Genomic DNA, 18,393 nt, shown 5'->3' on the forward strand with positions numbered 1-18,393 from the left:
TTTGGAATAGAGTGAAGACATTCTGTATATAGAGGGAGCAGCGAGCCCGCAAGGTGGGGGCGATCCATGACCCCCCTTGAAGGGATTTCAGTGGTTGGGATTCCGACGTCTGCATTTCGACCGCCAGGATTTAGTACTGAATCCGACCTATTGACCCTGTCGACTTCATGTGTGGTTAGCGCTGACCCCCCACCAACCTCCCTGCCCCAGCCGCAGTGTGGCCGTAGCCCCTAGGCTACAATGAGTTACGGCCATCAAATGGTAGCCCAGGGAGGTGAAGCGATGCTGCCCAATGTTAATACATCAGGCAGCTTCACATCCCCATAGAAACCTATTGGGGATGCATCCGGCGGCAGTGCAGGAGGGATCGCAGCAGGGATGCCTAATATTTGCGACTAATCCAAAGAAAACTGGTGTTTTGGATGATTTTGCCGCAAATATCAAATTATAAATGGGCCCCTATGTATCTTCCCATTGCAAATGTAACTACTGTAGCTTTGGCATTGCTTGCATTGTTTTCCTTCAGATTGGTAGTCCAGCAAGTCAGTCCATGGCAGCATGCAGGGCCGGCTCCACCACTAGGCAGGACTAGGCATTTGCCTAGGGCGCCGGCCACTGGAGGGCGGTACTGAGCCGCCGAGGTACCATAGAGAGGTACCAGAAAGCATCCCATCCCGCCCGGCGTGAAGCAACGCTGTCGCCCGCGCTCTGCTGGGGGGATTTCAGCGAGGACAGAGAGGACTCGCAGCACCCGGAAGCTGCATATCGCGGCTTCTAACAGCAGGTACAGCGCTCCTGGGGGTGGGGGGGCCGATACTGCGCCCACCGCAGTATCGGCCGCAAATACCCCCCGCCGTGCCGCAGCAAGTATCGTCCGCAAGTAATGATACTTGCTGGAGGAACAGACAAATGGAGGCAGGATGGATGAAACTCACTACTTTATCAGGATAGTAAATCAGGAACAGGTACACGTATCAGAACAGGAACAGGTATTAGGACTCAGGTAACAGGAACCAGGTAACAGGAACCAGACTTTCAGAAAAGGCTGGGAAAACTTTAACTGGCAATGAGCTCAGGACAAATGCAGCTCTTTAAAACCAGAACAGAGACAGGCCCCTCAATTATCAATATGCGCTGCAGCTGGGAATGGCATTCTGAGAACAGCCCAGTCCAGCTGATTAGACCAGCTGGAACTGCTCTCAGAAACCACAGTTCTGCAGGCAGAACCCAACAGCAGCACCTTCGGCCACCCATAGGTACTGCAGACCATGAAATGACAGCAGCACCTCTGGCCACACAGAGGTACTGCAAGCTGAATATAAGAACAGCAGCATCTCTGGCCACCCAGAGGTACTGCAGACCAAACAAGACAAATGGCAGTCCTGACACACTGATTTAGATTATGTGGGTAAATCTTTATTTGTTGAGGAAATAAACACACAGAATTTGTGGGTATCAGTGGAATAACCAAAATATCGCTGGACCATAGGCCACTGTGTACCAGTGATATGTCTGTGAATAGTGGGGACGATTTATACCTGATCAATTAGGTCCGAATTTGTCCTCGATTCCAATGGTTGGGTTTGTACATGCCCCAAATTCGGAGGACAGCATTCAAAGGAAAGTAAGTCCTGAGTTACATTTCACTATGAACGGAGCAAGAATCATTCTATGGTGAGTGACCATCAAATGATTTTTCCATCATGTGGCCGCATGCAAGTGGATATGTAAACATACACATCCACGCGCATGCAAATGCAGGGATTTGTTGGTCGGATGGCGTTTATCTGCTTGCTAGGCTGCCAATACATGCACAGAAAAGGACCTATTCACCACCACTGCTGATCCACGAACACCTCTCCTGAATATATAGAGCACCACATGAAACTGGTACTACCAAAATCAACTTTATGGGATACCTAGCTATATCCCTAATTACACCTGATGATAAAGTGGATTGCCAACAGGAAGCTTGAGCTCTTGCAAATATAGAGCATATTGAGACTACTGGAGACTAACCTCATGGTTGCCTACCTGACCCTCTCCTTCAGGGAGAAAATGCTCTGTTCCTGGACTTCCCTGGTAATGTAGGATTGCCATCACCTGTAGCGGGTTAGGTAATTGATAAGAAAGGTGTTTCACCATAGGACGGGTGATGGCAATCATACAGGGAAGTCCAGGCACAGAGCATTTTCTCCCAGAAGGAGAGGGTCAGGTAGGCAACCATGACTTTTCCACTGGCAACCTGGGTCAGACCCGGTAATTTGTACCCGGATCGATTCCGGAATGGACCTGAGTTTAAGACACATTTCCACTACAGTGCTACCCGGTAAATTGCTAGATCAGCCCCATTTACACTTAACCCGGGTAAGGCTTGTTTTTTTCCCCTATAGATTACATAACAAAAAGTATTTTAAAGGGGCTTTACCAATGGGGAGTTCACAAAACAGGGTCACTATTAAAGAAACATTTCCTGATTAATGAAGAAACCACAAATAGTTATTTAAAAAAGTTTGTGCTTTTATTTTAGGCCCAAATATTCAATATGAAACCTTTTTCAAACATGTCTTCACATGTAATACTTTTGTGAAAACTGTTTGCAGTATACCTGAGCAATTAGTGTACATAGACATGTAAAAAGTGCACATAAACATGTACAAAATGCACACAAAAATGCCCCAGAAGCTCCAATCAGCTCTGTTTATCAAATATACAAGGTTGGGAGCGTTTTCACTACCCTTTGACCCGGTAGCGTCCTGGGTTTAACCCCGATCATTACTTGGGTTGGATTGCCATGGAATTCAAACTGGGTTATTTGACAGGGTGCATTTCCACTAGCAGAAAAAACCCGGGTAGATGCGCGTCCCCGCGGAGATTACCAGGTTATTTCTGCTAGTGGAAAAGGGGTAGAAACTGCATGAATATTGGACAACAGCTATATCATTAATTGCTTCAAACCCCATTAGTGGATCATCATGGGAATGGTAATATAAAATCATTATCTTTTATTGTTTGTGAAAACCTTTTGCGTACTTCATTTTTTTTTTGTACTGTATTACAATCATTCTATCTGTTAAGTGCCTTGAGTCCTATTGGACCGCTGTATAAATATTATTATTATTATTGTTATTTTACCCAGTTGGAAAAACTTTTCTAAAAAAAAAGGTTTTCATACCCAGCAACATAAATATACCACTATTTTTAAATGTATATGTAATTGTTATATTTTAATTTTGGATTCTTTTAGTAAAATTTTTTCATTATGAACCATCTTGTATATTATTTCAGTCAGCGCTGGCACATCCTTTTCTATAACCATGTATTTTTAAGGGGAGTGACTAGCCCCTGCCAGCTGCTGTTAATTGCGCACCACACTCCACTACCTTTCTTGTTTGCAAATACATGCAGCCTAGTGAACAGGTGTGAATCAACAGAAAAAAAATCAGGTGTGAATCAACCCCAGTGTCTTTCACAGACACATCGCATTTTCTGTGCAACACATGAAATATATCCCCCTGGCTGGGCCGCTGACTTTGCTACCAGGGCCGGTGCTGGCATCATCCTATGCGGGGAATATATGCGGTGGCCATATTTGTTTTGGGCTATGCTGCCCTTCTTTGTGACCAGGCTGCGGCCGGACCATACTACCAGGGCCGGCGCTGGCGTCATCCTATGCGGGGAATATATGTGGCGGCCATATTTGTTTTTGGCTATGCTGCCCTTCTTTGTGACCAGGCTGCGGCCGCTGGTGGGTGATGTCACCCGCGAGTGGTGCGGTGGACGGAAGCAGCTGCTGCATGGAACCTGAAGCCTGGTCAGTAGCGTCCCCCCCGGTCAGTAGCGTTTCCACCCCCCCCCCCGGGCTGCTTCAACATTGTTCCGATTTCGTTACCAATCCGCCCAAGTGCACATGTGCAGGCTTAAGGTTACGCACATGCATGACATTGGAGACTGTCCATACCAGGAGAGCGGAGGACAGATCTCGGGGGGGTTGACAGCACTGGACCTTACCGGTGAAGTATTGGTGAATGCCAGCTGCATTTTAATTTTATCACAGTGAGATATCAATTGATAAATGCTCCTGGTTTCATTTTTCATTAAGAAAAGGGGCCCTTTGGTATCTGTATACTAATGAAGTGGTTTCCAATGAGAAACTTTTGCCTTAGTGGTGCTGTGAAAAAAAATTCTGATATATGTCACAGAAGAAGGATTTAATGGAGTTTTGTGGTGCTCAGGAACTTTAGGCGGACTATGAACTGATGGGTTAAAACGAGCTAGTTTAATGAAAGACCTTTTTATAAATGGAAAACAAACAGGCGGTTTCTCAAATACTACTTTGAGGGAAAAGTCAATGGTCTAAATTAAATTAAGCAATGAGTCCTTGCATAAGGGTCTTGAGGTGATTTGTTACAGGGAGTTGAGGACTGATGACGATGGTTTAGCACTGAAAGAAGAATGGGAAATGGCTTGAAGATGATGATTACGCACTGAAGAAAGAATGAGGATGGCTTAAAGACGATGAAGGATGATAATGAAGACTTGAAAGAGTGTATCCAGTTAAATAATTGGAGTGACGAGAAGACGATTGGATCCAATAACAGAACTGAAAAGACTGTACTTGCTGGAGTTGGAGGATACTGTGACGAAGTCCGGAGGGTATTGGTCGAACCAGCCTGGGAAGAATGGTCCAGGTTAGGCTGAGACAACTGTGATGGGGATTGGAGTCTTGCAATTGACAGGCCTAGCTGAGGACAAGCAACAGGCACCACATTAGCATAGGAGTCTTCCCAAATGAACTGCACGGCTCAGAAGACTTTTTGCATTGACCCTGATTCAGCCTAGATCCACTATATACCCAGAGGACAGCTGCCATTGGCGACAAGGCAGGGAAACAGGAAACACTAAGGCCTGGCCCAATAGCCTTTTTGCCCATAACCAAGATGGTGGCGCCTGTCTCCCAGCGCCACCTAGGACCTGTCCATCTCCATGCGGCACACCCGAACCCCCATGCAGCTATGCTCGCCCACTCCCCCTGTCGCCTCCCGCCTGCCACCAAAGACCAGCCGCACACATGGCAAGGCTCGTGGATATATGCAGTGGACTTGCTGCATTAGCTGTGAACCTCACCGTTTGGGTGACTCCCCGTAACATAGAATAGGGCGAGGGGGTTTAATGGTGATTATGGCTTGTTTTCGGCGATCCTCACCGAAAACAAGCCATCCTTGCCATAAAACCCCCTCGCTGGCCTCATTGAATACACTCCAAAGTATGAACCAATCTGCTCCTATCTAACTTCCATTTTGCAAACACAGCTTGCACCAGGGCAGTTAAGAGCTAATTGGCTGGTACCTTGTCTCTATTTCTAATAAGTGTTAAGTGGCCCCCAGCTGAAATAATTGCCCACCCCTGGTATACATGATAGATTGACTCTAGGTTGACATTAATTATATTAACTGCAAATGGTCGACAGTGGGTAGGTCGACACTTTTAATTGGTCGACATTGACATGGTCTACACAAGTTTATGTTTTCGGGGTGTCTATGTCGACATGGTCACCGTATAAGTGTACCGTGTCCTCTGGCATGCGCTCGCCGCGCTTCGGGAACGGTGCCTCACTGCGCTTGGCACACTATTCTATTCTCACTCTAAGTCCACTTGGATAGTAAAGAATGAACGGTACTTGTTTCCTAGCACGGCCACACCGATTCAGATCGGGGTGGTCGTGTCGGAAAAATCGGGTCGATCGCATCGCATGCGATTTGGTCGCATGCGATGCGATCGACGCGAACGACCGATTTTTGACCCGATTTTTTTCATTGAATCCAATGTAAATTGGGTCCCTGGGACCCAATTTTACATTGGATTCAATGAAAAAAATTACCAACCCCCCCAAATTTAAGCGCGTTAACCCCAGCCCACGATAGACGCCAACCCGAAGCGTGGCGAGCGCAGCGAGCCCGCGAGGGGCGGCGGTACGCGTCCTCCGACCTTTTCATGCCCTACTATCCACGTCGGCGTGGAGTGAGAATAGAATAGCGTGGCGAGCGCAGCGAGCCACCGAGCCCGAAGCGTGGCGAGCGCAGCGAGCCCCGCGAGGGGACGCGGATACCTTCACAGGTAAACGCGTCCCTTCGCGGGCTTCACAGGTGTCCGCGTCGCCACGGACACCTGTGAAGCCCGCAAGGGGACGCGTATAACTGTGAAGGTATCCGCGTCCCCTCGCAGGGCTCGCTGCGCTCGCCACGCTTCGGGCTCGGTGGCTCGCTGCGCTCGCCACACTATTCTATTCTCACTCCACGCCGACGTGGATAGTAGGGCATGAAAAGGTCGGAGGACGCGTACCGCTGCGCTCGCCACGCTTCGGGTTGGCGTCTATCGTGGGGTGATGACGGGGACATCTATAATGTGAAATGGGTCATATTGGCCCATTTCACATTTTTTCACATTTTTACAGCATTTCAATGTTAAAAAATATTTTAACATTGAAGCCTATGCAAAAATCGGGTGCATCGCGTCGCATCACGTCGGGACCAATGTTAATGGTCCCGACCGACGCGATGCCCCCGATATTTTACCTTTCCCGACAAGATTTCAATGTTAAAATATTTTTTAACATTGAAGCCTATGGAAACATCGGGGGCATCGCGTCGGTCGCGTCGGGACCAATGTTAATGGTCCCGACCGACGCGATGCCCCCGATATTGTCTCCTAGCCGGCAAAATGGACCTGATTTCAAAAGAAATCGGGTCCATCGGGGGTAATCGTGTCCCTTAAGTAAGGGACACGATTACTTAAGATTGTGGCCGTGCTAGGAAACAAGTACCGAATGAACCAAGTCAGTCTAAACAAAACAAACAAACAAACATGAAAAACTTGTATCACCCTTCTCAGTGTCAACCATGCCTATGTCAACCTTGACCATTTAAAGGTGTCAACCTACCCACTGTTGGCCATTAGTGTTTAACCTAATGACTGTCGACATAGAGACAATCTATCATGAGTCCAGATACCATTACATTCATATACCATAGGATAATTAGTAACACCATCATGGCCAGGAGCAGGTTCCGTGGAGAACCCAGCACCCCACAGATGCTGTGCTCCCCACAGATAGACCTATGCAATGTGATTTTCAATAGTTATCCTGCAAACCCTGCCTCCCTGGAAAAGACAAAGGTAAACCCAGCACATAATTTCACGTCACAAGTGAGAGAATATGGGATGCAATAAAAGGGTGGCGGATTAGCTATTCTGAGCGGGGCTCTGCTGTATACCTAGGCACAGCCTGAGTAACACACGCGGTGAGGTAGTCTCGCCATTACAGCGAGCAGAGCAAAAGCAGCTGAGCGTAGCCTTAGCCACATGGTAAACATTGCGGGATCCGGACTATTTGTCTACAGCAAAAAGATAGACAACCATTAGGTAGACACCATTAGTTCGACAAGTAATAAAGTCGACATGCAAAATGGTCGACATGCGAAAAGGTCAAACTACCATTAGGTTGACAGTGTCTGGGTCGACATGAGTTTTTTTCAGTTTTTTTTGAGCCGACATGTGCCGACAGGCGGTATTTCATGCCCTACCATCCACTAGAGCGAGGTGTGAGAATAAAATAGTGTGCGGAGCGCAGCGAGCCCCGCAAGGGGACGTGGATAACTTCACATGTATTCCGCGTCCGCTCGCCACGATTCGGGGCCAGTTGGTTCGCCACACTATATAGAATCAACTCCACGCCAACTTGGATAGTGGGGGTATGAAAAGGTCAGAGGACGCGTACCGCTGCGCTTGCCACGCTTCGGGTTGTCGTTGATAGTGGGGGTGGCATTTTACATAGTAATCATCACCCATCAGGGTGCCTGTACAATTAGAAATTGCATCACATCGCATTGCATGCCATTATAATGGCATGCGATGCAATATTAAAATTGTACAGCGCGGCTCTTAGGACCCGAAAATCGGGTCCCATCGCATACCACTAATTAAGGCATGCGATGGGCGCCGTGCTAGGAAACAAGTACTGGTGATTGTACATGTGGAAAAAGATCATTCCCCGAATCTATGAATTTTGTTTTCTAATTCTTCTGGTGGCGGAAGCCCAGCCATCACTTGATGGTCCAGAACATGCACCACTGACAGGTAGATGTATGAAGCAGTGCTAAGGCAGGAGAAGTGATAAAGTGCCTGGTACTTTATCACTGGCTAAGCAGCTTCTGACTGTTAAGTTAAAGGCTGGGTTTAAAAGGGGACAGTTAGGAGCTGATTGGCCGGTGATAAAGCACATTATCATTTCTACCTTACCACTGCTTCATACAGTACAACAAAACCCCCAGTCACGCCGTCACAACCACGTGGGCGGCGGGAGCCCCATACACGGAGCTCGCTCACACGCAACCGTTAACACATTTATTTTCAAATAATACACCGCCGCCTCGTCCCCTCGCATTATATAGACCCGGTGTGACGTCACATCGGCCGCCCGAGAGTTTAACCATTTCCTAGCCGCGCGCGACTCAACCGCCTCCTCGCACTACACTACACCGCTGTTACGTTGGCGGTTGGCCTGGCAGCGAAGAAGTCGAAAGAGGCTGCGTCTACATCTCGCCATCCAATAGCGAGAGAGGGGTGTGGAGGGAGCCGCTTGTTCCATCCGGGCACTGTAGTGAGTGTGGAAGGCGATACCCTTGGGGTGTAGGCAAAGGTTTGGCGGCGCATGCGCGGTGCCGCTCGCCGTCATCCGTGTATAGGAGATAGCAGTGAGCGACGCTCAGGGAGGGGAGCAGCAGCCGGAGCCTGGGGAGTGCGCGTCTGGCCGGCTCCGCAGCATCATTATCCCTCATTTACCGCACAGCCCCGTCTCCGGAGACCACGCACACACACCGCTCACTGTAGCTCGTTACCAAGCGCCTGTCCCCAACCAGCTCGGCTTCTCCCCAGCCCACCCACCAACCGGAGCAGAGGCGAGCGGAGCCTCCCTGGCTGTGTGTCTGCGCCGCAGAGTGCCCCAGCAGCGCTGTCGCCATGGGATGTACGCTGAGCGCGGAGGACAAGGCGGCGGTGGAGAGGAGTAAGATGATCGACAGGAACCTGAGGGAGGATGGCGAGAAGGCTGCCCGGGAGGTCAAGTTACTGCTGCTCGGTATGCATGCCCCATGTGTATAGTAACCTAACTCCGGCAGTGCCTGTCATCCCAGTGCCCGGTCAGCTATGGAGACATTCCCATAGATCACCTCATCCCCACGCTCAGCTACCCCCTTTATTGTCAGGGAGGCCCGCATCCCCACACACAGGCCTCTGCCAGCTGCTGTAGCACCGCTGTGATTTGCGGGATGATGCATGGGCAGGGTGCGGCCCCGTGTGCTGCTACCTACCCTGAGGACTGGCCTACCTGGAGCATCACTGCTGCACCGGCTGACACGGGGTGTGGTGTGGTGTGTGTGCCATTATTCCCCGGTCCAGCTAATGTGTTTCATTGCAGGATATAGTGGATAGCAGCCTGTGGGTCTGCCTACTGCACTCTGTGTCCCCTGCGTACGTGTAACTGATCCTCCTCACTAATGTCATGTTGTGCAGCTGCATTCAGGCTCCTTGCTGATCATATGGAAGTCATCATGTAAAGTTTGTAGCCAAGTCTATGTGACAGCTAGTTTTGAACAGCAGTCTGTCATAATGTAACACATTCCTCTCCATTGTGTCACTAGCCACTGATTTGGAAATGTCACAGTATTGTGTACACGTTATACACATTTATCTAGTGGATCTAACAGAATTGCTCATTATTTATTGCTGACATTCAAACCTATTTTTATTGAACAGTTTTTGTGGTCAGGATGTTTTGTTTTAAAGTGACCCTCTTTATATGCTTCCCATAATGGTAGAAATGTTGAAGAAAAGTTACCTTTTTGGTGTGTAATCTTATTGGAAAGTAATACTTCATCTTTGCAGTTGCAACTTGCAATAGGTATTAGGTAAGACCTGACCATTACTTATATGGCCATCTGGAAACCACTCCCACACTCATTTTGTAACCTGGTGGGGTCCAACCACTTTTCTTGCTTTGAATCTTGGGAAATATTTTTATAAAAACAATATTTCATACTAGCCTGCCTCTAGGGCATGTCCTATTACATAAAACATTATCATTTTAATATTTATAGTATGGAATATTACATTTAAATGAAATTTATTCATCAATCCTAAAAGTTTGCAATATGTTGCAGTGTTTTCAGCAAGTCATGAAGTGATTGCGATCCACGTTACCTAGTTGATTACTGTAAGGATCACTAACCGATTTTTTTTTTTTTTGCGGTTCTTTAAAAAAGCTATGCTGTCTGCTGTATTGTCCTAGTATCTGTGACTCCAACGCCCACAGAAATCAGCAAATGTTCCTATCTAGTACATTGGCTTAACTCTGTTTACCTGTTGTGTGAATGTTTTAATTAGGAAAAATCTGTCACATTCTCTAAATGCTTTTCTAAATACACTGGGGACAAAGGTGCCAGTATCCTGTAGTTACTCGGTTACACACATCGGTGCCATTTGTTTGTTCTACCTGGAAATTGCACTCTAAATATATTTAGCCATATGTCGTATCAAATATTTTATTGTGCAATGCCTTGTCTTCTAAAAAGCTGGTTTTCAGTGGAAATACTGAAATTGCTAAAAATGTTATTTCATGTTTTAAATGATATGTAATAATGTTTATATTTTAATGCTTCAACATATACCAATCTAGAGAAATAGTTGATCTCACGTAGTACTATTTGAATAAAAATATTAATTCATGAGGTTTACAGGTTGCAAGATAATCCCTTTTCTCGGGGCATTGGTAAATCATTGTAGTCTATGGGTCACACAGCTATCGGGCAATTCTACATTGGTCCAGTGCCTGATTTTGTGGCGCATGTTGGACATTCTCAATTCTGATCCAAAACTGATTGAACTCGGCAAATTTGCAATTTGATCAGCGTTGGTAGAATAGATAAAAGGCCTGTAGATGTATGAGAAAATTGATGTTGAAATATCTTCTATTTAGAATATTTTGTTTTACATGTGGCTTTTTTTTGTTTGTTTTGTTTCAAGATTCTGTTCATAATAAATAGTTAAGGCAATTTGAGCTAATAATGACCTTAGCTAATAATATAAACTGCTGTAGGCTATATTCTTATTACGGTATCCTCATTAAGGTGTATACACGCGCTTTGATTTCCCCAATTACACCACCTTTCGATTTGGCCTTTGCTTTCCATTCGATTTCACATTTGGATCTGCACCCCCTTTTTTTTTTTTGCATTCGATATCCATTTCAATGTGCTTTCAAGGCACAGTGTACACATTTGATTTACTGGATTGAATTTGATATTTCCTTGCCTGCACGGTCTATTTTTCTTTTCAATATAGAGAAAACTGGAGCACACGACTCAAATGTGTATTGAAAGTGTCTTAAAAACTGTTAGATTTACAATTTGCTTTTATAAGCAAAATCATATCGAAAACCCGTTCAAAATTGAAGCGTGTGTACACCCCTTTAATCTGATTGTGGGTCTTTAAAATAGAAAAGTACAGTTATTGTTGACAAACCAAGGCTAAATGGAAACCCATAACAACTTTAGTGGTAGGACATTTACATTTCCTCACTATAATATAAGGTACTCTTTACCTAGAAGGGCGGGCATCGCATGTACATCGCATGCCATTATAATGGCATGCGACCGATGCGATGCCCGCGATTTTACATAGAAATACATGTAAAAATGTAAATCGCGTCGGTCGCATCGCATGCGACCAAAAAATCGCGTGTGATGCGACCGACGCGATTACCGCGATTTCCCATAGGGAACAATGTTAAATGTCCCAATTGACCCGATTTTCCATAGGGAACAATGTTAAATGGCCCATAGAGGCCAAATAGGCACCCTGAAGTGTGAAATGGCCCCCCCCCAATTGTTAACGCCACCCCACGATCAACGTCAACCCGAAGCGTGGCGAGCGGCGGCGGTACGCGTCCTACGATCTTTTCATACCCCCACTATCCACGTCGGCGTGGAGTTGAGAATAGAAAGTGTGGTGAGCGCAGCGAGCCACCGTGCCCGAAGCGTGGCGAGCGCACGCGGATACCTTCACAGGTATACGCGTCCCCTCGCGGGCTTCACAGGTGTCCGCGTCCCCTCGCCGGGCTCGCCACGCTTCGGGCTCGGTGGCTCGCTGCGCTCGCCACACTTTCTATTCTCAACTCCACGCCGACGTGGATAGTGGGGGTATGAAAAGGTCGTAGGACGCGTATCGCCGCCACACTTCGGGTTCACGTTGATCGTGGGGTGGCGTTAACAATTGGGGGGGCCAATTCACACTTCAGGGTGCCTATTTGGCCTCGGTGGGCCATTTAACATTGTTCCCTATGGAAAATCGGGTCAATTGGGACATTTAACATTGTTTCCTACGGGAAATCGCGGTAATCGCGTCGGTCGCATCGCATGCGATTTTTTTGGTCGCATCCGATGCGACCGATACGATTTTTTTACCTTGCGATGCCCAAGATCAAAATCGTGGGCGCCCTTCTAGGTCAAGAGTACCTAATATAAATCTATATTTAAATCTATATTTAAACCATAGTGGTGTGTGTGTTTTTTTTTTTTTTTTTTTTTTTTTTTTTTTTTATTACTCAAAAAAATTCTTATGAGAACAGCGTTCTTGGTTTTCTTAAGCTCTAGATAGTAACTATACCTGCTGTGTAAATGCTATGAAATGTTGCTCTTCTGCATGCAGGGATGGGAAGAGTGTGGAGTATAGTGAGGAATGCTTGTACACTTGCAGGGTTTTGAACTTTGCATTACTTATAAATATCATCATCAAAGGTATTTCCCTTTTTAAACCACCATTAATAAGGAGGTGTGTCGAATTATACACTGTAGCGGTGCACCGCAAAATAGCTTTTATAAAAGCCCAATGGACACTTCAGGCTTTCCCATTATTAACTCGCTTGTTAAGTGCCGCAAATTACCCTCTAGTCTTGCAAAAAACACACAGGGTCTGTGAAATGCTGCTGACCTATGCACTTTCATGGCAGCTATAGTGGAAAAAATATGGTCTTTTGATCTCCGATAAGTGCTGGCATCCGGGCTAATAAACTAGCATATCGGGGGAAATTAGTTGCAGTAAAGCACCACATGTAACAGAATACCGCCTTGTCTCATTTGCAATAATCTAGAGAAACAAGTGATAACCTAGACACAAAGCGCTCAATAATAACCCAAAAAATATAGTGATTCCAGTGATAAAAAATTTTTGGGCATCGCATGCAATATAGTGGCATACAATTCATGCGATGCGATTTTTTATTGTAAAGACCCAATTTTCAATTGTATAGTCACCCAGGGGTAATTTCATACCCCCACTATCCAACTACGCATGGAGTTGATTTTATATAGTGTGGTGAGCCACCGAGCCCGAAGCGTGGCGAGCGGACGCAGAATACATGTAAAGTAATCAGCGTCCCCTCGTGGGGCTCGCCACGCTTCGGGCTCGGTGGCTCGCTGCACTCGCCACACTATATAAAATCAACCCCATGCGTACTTGGATATGTATAATAATGAAATTGTTATCACCAAATAAAGGTCCTTTGATATTTCAATTCAGGTAATGGGGTATCAGAACATAAAAGAAAAGCAAACTCCATTCTCTCATGAATTTAATCATGTACATAAAGGGAGATGGAAGAAATGATAGTGCAGGTTGCCTTTTAAATGGACATTTTTTTTTATTTAAAAGTTGCACTTACAAACTGTAGACAAAAAAATGAAGCATGGGTGTATATTCCAAAAGGCAAAACAGCTACTAAGGAAGCCAAATCTGCAAAGAGAAAATCTCCCTTCTCCCATGTATGTGTGGGGTCTATAACTTTTATATCTGTTCAATCTGTAATTTATGGGAAAATCAGGCATATGGTTGTGTGTATGGTTGATTTGTGTGTTTCTGCACAATACACACTGCACAATAGACCTTATTGAGGTCCATTTGCAACCAATGGTGGGTGCATGCGCATTTCTGAGCATGTGCATATTACTGGTGTGAACAGCCGGGTAAATGCACCCAATATTGCAGGGGGGGGGGGGTGTAGGGTGGCGGATAGTCACGCCCATGGGAACGCCTAGCATTTCATGGACATTCCCATGGAAATCGCCCACTGATGTGAGCGTCAGCAGCGGGCAAGTGATATCACTGGATGTCAGCGGCCCGCCCACTTCAGAATGTCCACGCAACACAGTGTAACTATGACCCAACAGGAGACTCTGTTGATTAATTTAATATGTGACACAGATATTTGTGTGCAAATGATACTCTGGGGTAAATTTACTAAGATGAGAGTTCTATTGAAGACTGATGTTGCCCATAGCGACCAATTCTACTTATTTACGTAGCACTTTCTTGAAGATAATAAAATGTTTGGCTTCCAATACTAACATAACATCTTCAATAGAACTCTCATCTTAGTAAATTTACCCCTCTGAATCTGCTTATTTAGTGCTATGATGCAGCGATATGCTCTGTACAAACGGAGCGACAGGAGCTTCGTGTTGAGCCATCTAGTCAACTACAGATCGCTCAGCACACAGCGATACACCAGTGATGTGTGCTGAGAGATCTGTTGCTGCCTGTGTTTTCAATAGAGAGAACACAAGTGATGACTAGATTTTTGACGGCATGCACATCGGCGTTGCCCATACACACAAAGTAACCCATGCTTCATTTCTAAGTGGTCTAGTCGGATTGCTCAGAAATGGGACTGTAAATGCCCAGGGTGTATGACCCTTAAGCGCCATCATGCACAATGTGCAACTATTTACATAGTCACATATAGTTACATAGTAGATAAGGCTGAATAAAGACTTGCGTCCATCGCGTTCAACCTACGTTTTAATAGCTTATCCCTTGTAAAAGACAGAATATGATACTTATTAGTACCCTTGGATGTTTTTATCCAATAAATGCTTGTCCAACCTTATTTTGAACGTATTTATTGTATCTGCAGACACCACCTCTCCAGGAAGAGAGTTCCAAAGTTTGACTGCTCTGACCATAGAGATTTTTTTTCTTTTGAGGGAACAAAATTTTCTTTCCTCTAATCTAATCTAAATTCGTGTGTTCGCGTCCTAGATTCCTTTCTTGCAGTAAAAAGGGTGCTTGAGATTTCCTTATATTGGCCCCGGATATATTTGTACATGTTGAGCATGTCCCCCCTTAAACGTCTCTTCTCTAGTGTAAATAGTCCCAGCTTGCTTAATCTCTCCTCGTAGCTCAAATTCTCCATTCCCCTAATAAGCTTTGTTGCTCCTCTTTGGTTTTTTTCAAATTCTATGATGTCTAACCAATGCCTTGTACAGTGGCATAATCACTTTTGAGTCCCTAGTTTCCATGCCCCTTTTAATACATGCTAAACTATTAATCTGCAGTCTCCTGGTGTTTTAGTCACATCGCATTATAGCTAAAGGTACTGTGCAGGAAAGGCAATTTTGATTAGATCAGACTATCAAAGTGAACACAGAAAAAATCACTTAGTCAAAATCAGCCACTAGCAAAAATCACACCATGTGAACATGCCTTAAGACAAGGCACCCAACCATAACAATCTCGTTGGTCCTGGCATGCTGAGAGATTTTTGTGCGCAACTGCATTAATGATGTACTGCAGGGGTGGCCAACCAATCAGAGGCCTAGCTCCTGAAAGGCCACTCCCCTTTTTTAAAATGGGTTGTGGCCTATATACAGATGGAGACAGTTTTGTCTATCCGGCCAGAGGGCCATATCTTTCTGTCTCGATGCGCTGTTTGCTGAGAATGGGACGAGTGTGCATGTGAGACAATCTCGCATCCCTGTCTCGGCAACAGGAGCGCCGATGAGTGAAACTGGCTCCATCTGTGTGTGTATACACACACACCATATTGTTCCTCAATATAAAACAACAGTTTAGTTTAAAAATTCCTTAAAATTGGCTTCTGCTTATCAGTGACCTTGGTGGGCAGCCAGGAGGGGATGAGGATGGCAGGCAGAGCAGGAGCAGCACAGGCTGTGAGTATTATTGAACTGTCCGGATCACTCCTTATGCAGCCGAGGCTCGGGCGCATCCAGAGTTGCCGGGTTGTGGCCGCATGAGGAGTGATCAGGCGCATGTGCTATCGCGCTAGGAGGATGCCGGCAGAAGCAACATCTTCAGTGCCAGTTCAATAATACTCACCATGTGTTACAGAAAAGTGGGAGAAGATGCAGCTCGCGAGCCACGGGTTGGCCACCCCTGATGTACTGCATCTGTAGAAGGTGTTTGGTTTGTAACACAACAAGACCCCTTCTAAATCACATCACGTAACCTGGATCAGGCCCGGTTCTCTGTGCTGTGTGAAACAGCCCTTTGATAAAACCTGGGTCCAGCAAACTGACATTCCGTACCAGATTTAAAGTGATTAAGAGGCTGCTTTGCCATGTAAATGGTTAAGCTGGGTTGCACGTTCACACTATAGGGAGGAAGCCGCATTTGCTCCAAGGGCTGCCTTCTCCACTGACATCCGAAGAAGCTCTGCCCCCTTTCTCATATCAGCGATCTAGCACAATTAAGTTTGCTGTGGGGGGCTAGCACCGCAAATGCCGGGTCGCTCCTGGGACGGACCTGTCCCAATCCTAGGTGCGACCCGGCATTTATGATCTGAAAGGGGTATGATTGTTCCTATTTTATTTCCTATTTTAATTCTATATGAAGACCTGGACAACATGACATATGTCTGGATAGTTGAGGGCAAAGTTTGAGAATCTATTGTTTTAAGTGTTTGGGTAAGAAGATCTACAGATGGAGCTCCTCTCATTCAGGCAGGTGCTGGCGGTAGATTCACCAGCCACCGGAAAGGGATGCGCACGCAAGAGACACACGTGCATCCCCTACAAACGGAGATCCATCCCTAACCCTGCCCGTCTCCCTGAACGGACATCGGCACGGTTCCCGTCCCCTGCGACGGGAAACTGGGCCGAGTGTGCGTGTGGGACGCTCGCGCGTCCCAGTCAGGTGTAACATCCGCTTGCCAGTGGGGCTGGTCTGGCGTGCCCCAACATTGGATGAGCGGTGCTGCATCTTTATAATAGGCCTGCCCAACCTGTGGATCTGCAGCTGTTGTAAAGCTAAAAATCCCAGAATACTGTGCCACCTAGCTGATAAACTAGGCTGGGACCTGTGGTTTCACAATAGCTTGCCTTCCAAATATAGTACATTTTAACCATTACCTATACATTAAAAAATATGATCACTAATGTTGTCGCCCAACTCTGGCTGAATAGAATCTGTGGCCAACTGTAATTTTATACTTTACTGTTATTGATTATAGGCTTTTTTTATCTATTCGTAGTTCACAAACATTTTTATACAGTAAAAACAAAAATGTTCAATTTGTTGAGTAAATGAACAGCACAATGTGGTTGGTTCACCGACAGTATATGTATGTGTAGTGAAGTGCTGTTGCAATAACACCAAGTTTTTGTATGCAGTTCTTTGGAGCTGCGAACAAATACACAATATGGACAAAAATATTTGGTGGCCAGACCATTGCACCAAAAGGAACTATAATGGAATTGTATTCAAATACATATACTTTAATGAGTTGTTCCCCATTTTGCAGGATATCTGGTCAATAGGTCAACAGGTAAACGGTCGACAGGCAAAAGTATTACATTAACAAAAAGTCATCACATGCAAACAACGTACACAACAAGAGGTCGACAGGAGTTTTTCCTTTTTTACAATTTTTCTTTTTCTAATTTGTTTGTAGTTTACTATCCATGTTAACTACAATTGAGAATGGTAAATGGCTTGACGCTTTCTTGCCGCACAAATTGGGGGTCCATGTCGACATAGACTCCAAAAACCATGAACACTCGCATGAATAGTTTGCTTGTATTGACCTTGTCACTGTCTACCTAAGCCACACCCCTTTTGCAGCTTTAACAGCTTCCACTCTTCCTGGAAGGCTTTCCACAAGATTTTGGAAGGTTTCTGCAAAAGACAGTAATGTTGGGCAAAAGGCCTGGATTGCAAACTCCATTCCACTTCATCCCAAAGATGTTCAGTGTGGTTGAGGTCTGGGCATTGTGCAGGCCAGTCAAGTTCTTACGCACAGAACTCCACAAACCAGTGGCATTGGACTTGGTATGTAGTTTGCGTGCAGTTGTGCAGCAATGAAAACCCATATAGTTAAGCTATTGCTGCAGTTTTTGGGCTTACGTTAATGACAGTATAATTTCAGAACTCTTCAGTTATGGAATCAGCAGAGTTTTGGCAACTTTTGTGCACCATGCGCCTTTAGCAGTTGATCCCAACTGGTTTGTGGCTAAGGTTGTTCCTAAATGGTTTAACTTTCAAGTA

The 18,393-nt window shown here is 45.7% G+C and overlaps 1 protein-coding gene across 1 annotated transcript in view; it reads left to right on the forward strand.

Annotated features, from left to right (window-relative positions):
• Positions 1-8,647: 8,647 nt before the first annotated feature.
• Positions 8,648-18,393, forward strand: part of GNAI1 (G protein subunit alpha i1) — a 77,615-nt gene continuing 67,869 nt past the window's right edge. The window contains exon 1 of the mRNA XM_083183064.1: positions 8,648-9,136. Coding sequence (XP_083039190.1) covers positions 9,019-9,136 — 118 coding nt within the window. The 5' untranslated portion in view covers positions 8,648-9,018. The remainder of the gene's footprint in view (positions 9,137-18,393) is intronic.

Source organism: Crinia signifera, chromosome 4 (assembly GCF_055691185.1).
Source record: "Crinia signifera chromosome 4, ASM5569118v1, whole genome shotgun sequence".
Lineage (NCBI taxonomy): Eukaryota > Metazoa > Chordata > Amphibia > Anura > Myobatrachidae > Crinia > Crinia signifera.